Below are 11,189 nucleotides of genomic sequence, written 5' to 3' on the forward strand. Positions count from 1 at the left end.
TTGAAAACTAAAGCTCCAGCACATGGTCCATATTAAAGGAAGGACAATATCTCTTTTTGGGTTTCTCTGAAGATCGGATCGACTTAACTGCTTTATTCAAATAATTCCAAATTCTCTTTTGCAGTTGGCTTATAAAGAGTTTTGTACCATCCTTCAGCTGCAAGAGAAGTAGATGAGCCTTTGGGAAAATGATAGATCATAGATGTGCATGTCCTGGCATTCCAGAAATACGAAGTAGATGAATCTAAAGCGACAAGTTTCAGCTACTCAAAGATCTGATGTGCATAGGATTACCTGAAACAAAGGCAACAATAGATAAGGTAAGAAAAAGGAAAAGGGAAATCTTTGCTTCTATTTGATGATTGATGTGCATACTATTTCTTACCAAGCAAAAGATGTATCATCAAGGCCACAACAACATCATTTCTTCTAGGGAAGCATTTCCTCCAGAGAGGCATTTGTTATTGCAACAATGGGGGAGCATTCCAGACGAATCGGGACTAGTGCTATCGACTGATGCAAAGCCAAGGTTGAAGTGGACACCTGAACTCCATGATAAATTCCTAGAAGCAGTTAATCAACTTGGCGGAGCAGACAGTAAGTATACAAGAAAAATACATATAGAGCCAAGGCAACATACTTTGCATGATAGCAAACTAACTTGCTTAAGTGTAATGCAGAGGCAACACCAAAAGCAGTCATGAGACTCATGGGCATTCCTGGACTGACACTGTATCACCTAAAAAGCCATCTTCAGGTCCTGACTAACTAATTCCTTAATTCTTCTTCCTTAGCTTTTCTTTATTCATTTTTATATTTGAAGACTATGCTTCTCTTGTTGAATTGCAGAAGTACAGACTCAGCAAAAATCTTCAACCTCAAGCAAACATGGGAAGTACTAAGAGTGGTAAGAGCAAATCCCAATTTATCAAACATAATGAGCTTGCAAGCTAATACATAATGCTGCAGTTGTAGGTTGTTACTCTATGCGTGTTTTGGACAACCCCGAAAAAAATATATCAATTGTTTTTTATCATGATTTCTTTGACAATGAGTACGAACTGCTAGTGAGCATTGAAGACATCACACCTTTTTATGAGTTGGAGCCAATATCTGCTAATTGTCTGGTTACTTACATGTGGTAAGTTTTCGCATCACTCATTTTGACGAAGTGCGATCCGAATGGACGGATTGCGTACTAGACTATATTCATTACTAGGTATAAATTACTAGACTTCAAAAGATGGTTGAACACTTTGTTTGTGACTCCATGATTTATTGATTTTGATTCCTTAGTGCCAATAATTTGTTTGTTCATAGCTAGCTATCTCCTTTGCTCAATACTTCATTCTTGCATTTCTACCATGAGCAGAATTAGTTGACATTTCCCTTATTTATTGCCTCTCTTTGTGGTCCAAAATTAATAATGGTTGAGTTGTGTGAGTAACTTATTTAGTTGTTTCTGAATATGTAGGACTAACAATGTGGAAGTTATCTTTTTGTGAATTGTTAGATGATGACCTTTTGTATCTGTGTTTGTTTCATTTGTTAGTTTAATTTCCTTGTCTAATCCTATAATTTATTATTTTTTCTTTTTACAATCGCATTTAATACAAAAGTTTCATCGCCTTTTTTCCCTTTTGGCCTTTTGAGTTAGATTTTGGTTTCTCTTAATTTTGGAACTTTGTCCTAATCAGGTGGGGGTAAGATAGTTGTACTTAGTGGCATATTGGTGGTTTCACTGGGCTAATAGTCGACCAATATACGTGTGAAATTTTTTAGGAAAGATTGTAAATTTGTAATAAACGTTGATCTGTGTGATTAATCTCGTGTGTTTCATATTTGAATGACTTCAATTTTGAAATGATTTTCCAGATTAAGTCATCTTAGCTATCTTGATCTGAGGGGCATCTAGGAATACAAAGTATGAATTTGACGTGGCAGGTTAATATGGTTAAGTTTCACTTTTCATGTCAATATTTGGTGAATAACAGAGTTCTTTTCCTTTTAGACACACCCTTGATATTCCTCTTCCAATGTGTTACTCATGAATGCAGCTGATTGAGAGAGGATTTTTTATTATTATTATTAGAACCATATTTCGATAAGGCTCCTTGAGTCACATGGAGTACATTAGTTGGAAGAGTTTCTCCATTTCTTCTAGCAGTGGCTAACAGTTCTGCAACATGTACAAATAGATACTCAAAGATTATGTTCAAGGGTACTCATAAGTTTAAGTCAATGTAAAATTTGATAAAGTTGCAAAAAATCCTCTTTAAACCAGTCATTAGTTGAAAACGTAAGAGGAGGAAAATTTGTAATTGTCTGTTTTTACCCTAACTGGATGAAAGTAATTTTTTAGTTGCTCTTATTCTTTGGTAGTCATATTTATAGTAATTTTGACTATAACCACCTCAAACATGCAACTTCGAGTATAAAATGGCTTGTTTCCTTGTATTGATTGTTTTCTAGGAATTCATGTTGTCATGTAGATTATAATCTGGAATTCTAGAATTTTATAAGTTTTGTTGAATTTTTCTTTTGCAGGTCGGGCAATTCGTGAGTCTTGAGTTTATTTGATGCAAGAAGTGAGCTTTGTTAGGATGTAGCTTGCCTTGCTAATTTGTAAATTAAAAGTCATATGGAGAACAACAAATGGAAAACTATGATTTAATGTATATGGAGAACAATAATGGAGAACATGTGTATTTTGATGAGTAATAACTCATTTTGTATATTTTTGTATATGTGTGGCTACAAGATGAATTATATATGGATGTATATTTTGGATTTAATGTAGTAAATATTTAGCTTTGTATTGGTGGTTTGCTTATAGTAAAATAAGATTGGTTGTTTGGTAATTAATGAACATTAAAGACAACAGTTAAAAATGTTGTAAAAACTATGTAAACCAAAATGATTTTTTTTTGAAAAAAGTGATAAAAGACAACGGTTTTATCCGTTGTAAAATATATTAAAACTGTTGTAAAAAAAAAGCAAAACGAGTAAATATTATCTACCACAACAGTTTATATCTGTTGTAAAAAGAGTCTACTACAACGGTTTATTTTTGTTGTTGAAATTAGCTACCACAACGGTTTTAAAACGTTGTTGTATCCTTCGTAACCAAATTTTGAGCATATATACAACAACGGATAAAAACCGTTGTCAAATGTCTAAAAAGACAACGGATTCAAAACCGTTGTCGTAGGGCAATACATTCTAGAACGCCCTCAGTTACAACGGTTTTTTGACCCTACGACAACGGATAATATCCGTTGTCGTTTGCAGTTTTTGTTGTAGTGCTTCATCACATCAACCTGGTCAACCTTGATCAGAGTCTGCAATCTCCATGTATTGTCAAACATAGAAACTCAAACATCAAGATTCAGGTTTGAGCTAATTCAAACTTAGTCAACCTAGTCAATCTGGCACAGGAGATATTGCACCAACAGGATGTTCTTGACTTTAGTTAGCTTGACTTAGGTAAAATATTATCATTTATTGGAACAACAGGTTGCCACAATTTATAGCCTTTCTTCTTGGTGTAGAAGAATATCCCGTGAATTTTTATTTGACAAGACTATGCAAAAAGAAGGGGCTCAATAAAACTAGAAATTAGTTGTGAAGTCTTCCAATTGCAACCACAATATTGCACTGATTCACTGAAGTTGAGAAGCCAATGGTAAGACAACATCCACAACAATAGGACCACTTATTTACCTTGTACATATATAGAAGGTTAGAATGAAATAATCTATTACACAGTAGATGCTGGTAGCAAGAGATATCTTAGCCAATCCGCAAATATTTTTATTAGCACAAACATTTTATTAATGATGATAAACAACTATGAGGAGGGGAACTTTGTGCAACAATAAAATTATTGTCATATGACCTTATGATTACGATCGAATCATGAAGAAAGTCTCTTGCAATGTAAGGTAAAATTGTATATAATAGACGTCTAACCCTTTTTCAGGATCCTACATTGACAGAAACTTCATGCATTGGATTGCCTCTTTTATAATAAGCAACTATGCCAAATGCATCACCAAGTTACAAAGGGATGAACTTGAAGCATCAAGCTTTCCCAATGACAAACTTATTGAGGATAAAATATTATTAATTCAAAGGCCCTAGGAAGAATTGAGATCTGTTTAAAGGTTCCAACCCAACTAACATTGGAAATAAAATTTTAAAAAAAAATGTACTACCAAATAACGGAGCAGCAAAAAGACTTCTAGAGTGAAACATGGATAGGTCATACAAGGGGCACAATCGTGCTTTTCTCTATTGCTTATCGAGGACACATCCAACATACCATACGGCTAGGTCATGCTTCCCAACACAATCTTGGATCGTCTTCAAAAACCAGTACCACAATCTGTGCTAGTTGACACATGATCATCACTTCGCCTACATATATTAGGACCAAGATTGGATGTCATATATATCTTCTACACACTTCACACTTCCATCTCATTATAAAATTTTAGAAATCCAAGTCATATAGATCTATTAATGAGTTTCGGTCAAAACTCATTGATGGATTTAGAGAGTTCTAATCGGACTCATTCCAACTCCTGTAAGTTTTTACAGTTTCCTAGAGTACAAGGATGCTCTCCATTATCATCGTAAAAGATTCTCAACATTGCTAAAAAATGTTTAGAAAGTTTCAGACTTTGTGTCAATTGACATGTACTTATAACTTTATGTAGAAGACTCATAACCAAGATTTCTAACCATATCTACCTTCTATACACTCCACACTTCCATCTGATTACAAAAATTTAGAAATCTTAAGTCATCTAGTTTTATCAAAGAGTTTTGGTCAAAATCCATTGATTGACCTAAAGAACTCTGATCGGACTCATTCCAACTCCTGTAGATTTTTGTAGTGCCTTAAAGGCCAAGGGTGCCCTCCATTATCATCGTAAAAGATTTCTAGCATTGCTCAAAAGGTTTCAGACTTAGTGCCAATTGGTACGGATCAATAATTTCATGTAGGAGACTCAAGACCATGATTTCTCACCATATCTTCCTTTTACACGCTCACCTCTTCCATCTCATTTCAAGTATTTAGAAATCCAAGTCTCCTTGGTCCATTAATGGATTTTGGTCAAAACCCATTGATAGACCTAGAGAACTCTGATCGGACTCATTCCAAATCCTATGTATTTATTAGGTGAACATGAGTCCAAATAAGCCCTTATTTACTATTTAATGTCCTCTCAACTATTAGTGTGTACACTTATGTGCCAAGACATTCCTTATGTATTTTATGGATAATTATTTCATAAAGATAAATATTTATCATTAATCATTTACTTTTCTATATGTATATGATTAATAAAAAGTTTCATGGATTAATGAGTATATTAATCTTAAAATAGTTCTTGATCAATTAAATATCTAGAGGGGACATGAATATATAGATCAACGTTGAGTATAACTAGGTCAAGAGATAGACCAAGAGATGGCTATCCAAGTTGTACTTAGGGGTATCTTGAGTTTAGAGGTACATTGGACACAACCTGCTTAAGAGGAGACCACATATTAAGCATCATTAGTCATTCCTCTTATGAACGAGTGTAACTAATCTTTTAATTTGAGATATTCATTTATTCTATGCGTGGAGTTATGTACTTTGACGTTGTTAAAAGCTGTCTTTAATTGGATTGTGATTAATATGGTAGTTGGGTGTATAGCAAAATATAGAGAGAATAGTGTTGACTCAATAAAGAATTTATCGCTCTCTTGGATTAGGAGTTAACATCTTGACCATTTGATAGAGATATTAGTGACTTGAAATCTATGGCTATGGAAGGAATAATTTTATCATTTAAGAGAAGTCTATTATATCTTGAAAATCAAGTAAAACTATTAATTTGATGATGATTCATAATATATTGAATTAATTGGGTTGTAAGCTAGATGAAGAGATTGAATTACATAGTAATTGATTTATGGTGATTTATAGTTTAAGACTAATATTAATTTTATCATGTTGGGTGGCTAAAAATTATTGCTAGAAGGTTACCTTAGTTTGTGTATGAATTTGCACTACCTTCATGTATAAAATCTAAAGGGTCGCACGCATAGCACATAGATATGAACATTATCTATATTTGATTATTTTAGCGGATACCAAAATTAATCAATAAGAATTAAATGAATTATTAATTAATTCTAAAATATTGGAAGCTAATACGGATCAAGATCAAATATAGTTTTATTTGATTCAAAGAAGAGGGAGTAGAGAATTTGGATAGATACAATCACGGTAATCCTTGACAAATTTGAAGAGTCATAACTATTCATCTTCCTTGAAGAATTAATGGATGACATAATTCTACTTAAATGAATAATTAATGGAGGCCATAACTCTTCATCTTCCTAATTAATTGAGGACATAATTCTACTTAAATGAAGAATTAATGAAGACTTTAACTCTTCATCTTCCTTGGAGACTATAAATAGCCACCCTTGAAAAGTTTTGATGCATAAGCTCTTTTTCACTTCTCTCTTTCTTCCATCAAAAGAATCGATAGTACTTCAAAAGGGTTTTGTTGATCTAAGAAGCTAGCATCTAACGGATTGTATCAAATTCATGATCTAGTGCACGTGGATACCGCTAAAGGAGTCAAACTTGAGACTCTTATTTGTTTGTGGTATATATCATTCATGTCTATCGAGGATTCAAGGTATATTTTTATATTATTTTATTTTAAACTATATGTACCATAAAGAGATCCATGATTTAAGAGAGAGAAAAAATAATTTTAATCTATGTATTCGACTACACTCCAAATCTAATACCAATAATGTCAAAACAATTTGAAACTTTAATAATACTGTGGTAATGGGTTTCGAAAATAGGCACCACAACGATGTTGATAATTAAGCTGTGGTGTTGGTTTCTGAAGACCAACATCAAAGTAATTTTTATTTTATTTTTATTTTTATTTTTATTAATAAAATCAGCTTTATTAATTTTATTTTATTATTCATTTATAATTAAATATTAAAAAAGAAGATATTAAAAAATAATTAAAAAATATTTTTTGATGTTTTATTTATTTTATTTTATATATTTTTAATTTTTTTACTATAGTTTTAAAATTAAAATTAAAAATAAAAAATAAATTTAGAGTGTTTAAATTAATTTTAGATGAAAGTGAAAGAGAAAAATTCAGAGAAAGGAAAGAAAAGGGATTAATTAAGGGGGGTGTACAATACACCCCCCTAAATGTCTCATTCAAATGAGAGAGAAAAAAACATGAATAGTTTGTTGGTCCATGTGTGGACAGTAAGAGAAGGGTGAATTGCTTGAAATGACAAAAATATTTTTTTAAAAAAAAATCGACTTTGATTAAGACAAACACTTTAATAAACGAAACTAAATTGCATAAAATAAGTACGAGACAAAAAAGGATTTACTTGGTTTCTAACCAGGGAGGTTGTTAATCCAAGACAAGTGAAGCTCAACTAGTCGACTCCTTCTTTGACACAAATTGGAGGCTGAGAAGCCTCATACAGAACACTGAACCCACAGAACTTTGAAGAACAGAATGGAAAACTCGAATACAGAAAATGTAATTCTGAATGAAGAAGATCAGGGATCTATTGATAGCCGACTGGTCGAAACTAGTTGTTTGCTGATGTGGCATCTTCAGGGGCTTGGATCATATCCGAGTGCCCGGACCGTTGTTGACGTAGACCTGAAGGTGATCCACAGCAACGACACTGTGACAAAATGCCTGTTATTTGCCTTAGTGGTCCAGGCGCCTAGACCAACTGGTTTGAGCACTTGGATCAGTCAGTCATGCGTTGACCATCCGACACCTTCTCTGGTCGCTTGGGTGATCCCCCAGCCTTCCAAAGTTGAGCTCACCCAAATTTAACTCCAGTCTTCTCCTCGAGCAGTCTTCCGCTCTCGCTTCTCGTCTCTCAGAGATGTCGTGCGCTTCCTTCTCGTCTGCCAACGTACTCTTCCACGACAACTCGTCCCTCAGATGCACTGAGGTCGTTGATTCCCTTCCGGTGTCATCCTTCTCACTAGCTGTGTCTTCCGCTCAACTTCTTATGTTCCTAAGCTCCAGCATACTTAAACACAAGGATTAAACATAATAGAACCTAACTTAACCTAGTTGACCACATCAAAACTAATCTGAGGTACTTATAATCCCCCCCCCCCCCCCCTTTTTAATGTGCATCAAGCTAGACTTAATCTTTTCTCTCCCCCTTTAAGCACATTAAAATAAGGGTGAATATAAAAAAAATTCAAGGGTTATTTAAATAGTGACTAAGACTTAAAAAAATATATGAATTTTTTTTTTAAAATCTAAATTTTTGCGATTTAAAAACCAGTCTTTAGAAAAATAATTTTAAAATTATTTTTAACTTTTGAAAAATTTTAAAAAATTTTGTCACTATGAAAACACAATAATCCAAAATTCTAATAAAATTTTTACAAATAAATAAAATTAATATAAATAGTAATTAATTATTTTATACTGAGAGATATATTTTCTTTAAAAAATATTTAATAATAGATTTTGAACTCAAAAAATTTTGTAAGATTTTCTAAGTATGTAAAATAGAAATTACATTTACAAAAAATAGTTTTTTGAAGATTGATTTTTTAAAAAATTTTAATATTAAAAATTGATATTTGGGTAAAAAAACAGTAGAAAATTTATTAACGGTCAAAAAATTTCAAAGTTTTTCCTACTAAAAGGGTAGTCCGATGCACGAAGCTCCCGCTATGCTGGGTCCCAGGGAAGGATCCATTGTATGCAGCCTTATCCTACTTTTTTTTTTGCAAGAGGTTATTTCCAGGATTCGAACTCGTGACCTTTTGGTCACAAAGCAACAACTTTTCCTTCTAATAAGTAATAAAATCCATTTTCACGAAAAAATTAAGATCTAATTAATTTTGAATAGAAAAGATACAAAATAATTTTTTTGAAAAGTTAGAGCTAGCAACAAAAATATTAAAGTAAATTAAAATTAAAACATATATAAAGATTTAACCTAAGTATGATTTTGGAACCCAATATAGGTTCCTACCTACTAGATTAATCAAAAATCTTCTTGGAATGTACATTCTTATCACTTTTCTTATTTAACCCTTATGGAAACTATAATACCAATTTAACTTTTATAATTTCTTAAATTTGAGGTAGCAAAATTTGAACATGTAAAATTTTTTAAATTTTCTATTTGTTCTTTTAATTTTTCATTTTTAGTTTTAACTTTATTAAATTCTTCTAGTAAGCATGCTTTAGCTAAAATTGTTTTCAAGTTCATATTTTTCCTTTTTAAATTTATATTCTTAGTTTTAAACTTACATAAAGATTTGGATATAGACTTTATTCCTACATATAGTTGATCAGAAGGTAAGAGACATACCTCACTTACCATGTCGTATCTGAAAGTGGATTCTCCTCCTGCATCGTTGCATTCATCTGATGTGACTCTCCCTTCATCGATGCTAGCTTTCGAGTTGCTTGGTTCTTTGTCACTCGCCTTCAGTGCTAGTCCAGCATAGACTTCTATCTTAGATTCAGATGAAAAACTTTCAACCTAAGTGACCTTGAGATTCTTGTACTTGGGTAGCCTTGGCCCTTTGTCTTCCTCCCTCTTGAGCTCTAGGCAGTCATCTTTTATGTGTCACAATTGCAACATCGGACCTTTCTTTTGCTTCTTAGATTTTTCCTAGTCTACATCTCTTTAAACTTGTTAGATTTAAAAAACTTAAACGTCCTTACTATATATGCTTCTTGGTCTCCATCAAGATCTGATTTTAACTCATGTTCATCCTTCTTGTTGGCTTTCAGTGTTAGGTTCTGACTTGACTCTTTTCTTACACCTGCACATCTAAATTCGTGTAATTTTAATGTTGAAAAGAGATCATCTAGCGTACTTACCTCTAGGTCCTTTGATATATAGTAGGCGATTATAATCGAGGACCACTTTGGAGTTCTGGGAAAGACATTGAGTGTGTAGTGGACTGAATCCAAGTTGGTCATCATTTTGCGGATATTGATTAATCCGGTGAACAATTCTTTGATCTTCGAGTATAGTTGAGCTACCATCTCACCTTTTTCCAAACGGAGGTTTGTCAATTAATTCTGAAGAATGTCCCGTCGTGCAAGCTTTGCTTCAGTTATGCCTTCATGGAGCTCTAGGAATTTTTTCCAGAGTTCTTTGGCTAAGAAGTATCTTCCGATGCGGTTGACTTCTTAAGGTGGTAATATGCTTAGCAAGTGGTATTCCGCTCGGCTATTGATTATGAAGTCATTTTGCTCCTTTTTCGTCCATAGGTATTCTTTTGTCTCCTCTCCTTATTGATTCTTGAGAACTACAAAACCGTACTTGATTATTAAAATCATTTTAAAATCGGTTTTAAGGAATACTTCCATTCGACATTTCGAATGTGTGAACTCCCCTTTGAACTTTAGCAGATTGATGTTTGGTCCGACCATCAATTTCTTTGATTCATTCGACGATTAGTCCTTCAAAGCATCCTTACTCTGATATCACTTATTGGTCCTGGTGCAACCGACAAGAGGGGGTGAATTGCTTGAATTGACAAAACTACTCTTTCCGAAACTTTTGACTTTAATTAAGACAAACACTTTAATAAACGAAACTAAATTGCATAAAATAAATATGAGACAAAAAAGGATTTACTTGGTTTGTAACCAGGAAGGTTTCTAATCTGAGGCATGTGAAGCTCAACTAGTCGACTCCTTCTTTGACACAAGTTGGTGATAGAGAAGACTCGTACAGTACGTTGAACGGACAGAACTTTGAAGGACATAATGGAAAATTCTAATACAAAAAGTGTTGTTCTGAATAAAGAAAACCAGGGCTCTATTTATAGTCCACTGGTCGAAACTAGTCATTTGTAGACATGACATCTCCTGGTGCTTGGACCCTCTCAGGGCGCCCCCAGTGAGGCAAACTTTATCTCCACGCAACGGCTTTGAGATTGAATTTTTCCATGCTCAGACGCCTATACCATGTTCGGGCGCTCGAACTATTACTGAAGTGGACCCAAAGGTGATCCACAGTAACTGCACTATAAAGAGGCGCCTGTTAAGCACCTTGGTGGTCCGAGCACCTGGACCATCTAGTCAAGAGCCCGGACAGTCCGAGCACCCGGATCTATTAGACAT

At 33.6% G+C, this 11,189-nt stretch overlaps 1 protein-coding gene across 2 annotated transcripts; it reads left to right on the plus strand.

Annotated features, from left to right (window-relative positions):
• The first annotated feature begins 4 nt into the window (after window positions 1-4).
• Window positions 5-2,700, plus strand: LOC121990602 (myb-related protein 2-like). 2 transcript variants are annotated; one of them, XM_042544711.1, is made up of 6 exons: window positions 5-320; window positions 396-597; window positions 681-757; window positions 850-907; window positions 970-1,141; window positions 2,548-2,700. In XM_042544711.1, exons 1-6 carry the CDS (start codon window positions 279-281, stop codon window positions 2,561-2,563), a joined length of 567 nt encoding a protein of 188 aa, XP_042400645.1. In that variant the 5' UTR covers window positions 5-278; the 3' UTR covers window positions 2,564-2,700. The 2 variants fall into 2 exon arrangements, with proteins under 2 accessions (XP_042400645.1, XP_042400646.1); XM_042544712.1 differs by lacking the exon at window positions 970-1,141 and having other exon boundaries at window positions 7-320.
• The last annotated feature ends 8,489 nt before the right edge of the window (window positions 2,701-11,189 follow it).

Source organism: Zingiber officinale, chromosome 6B, assembly GCF_018446385.1.
Source record: "Zingiber officinale cultivar Zhangliang chromosome 6B, Zo_v1.1, whole genome shotgun sequence".
Taxonomy (NCBI): domain Eukaryota; kingdom Viridiplantae; phylum Streptophyta; class Magnoliopsida; order Zingiberales; family Zingiberaceae; genus Zingiber; species Zingiber officinale.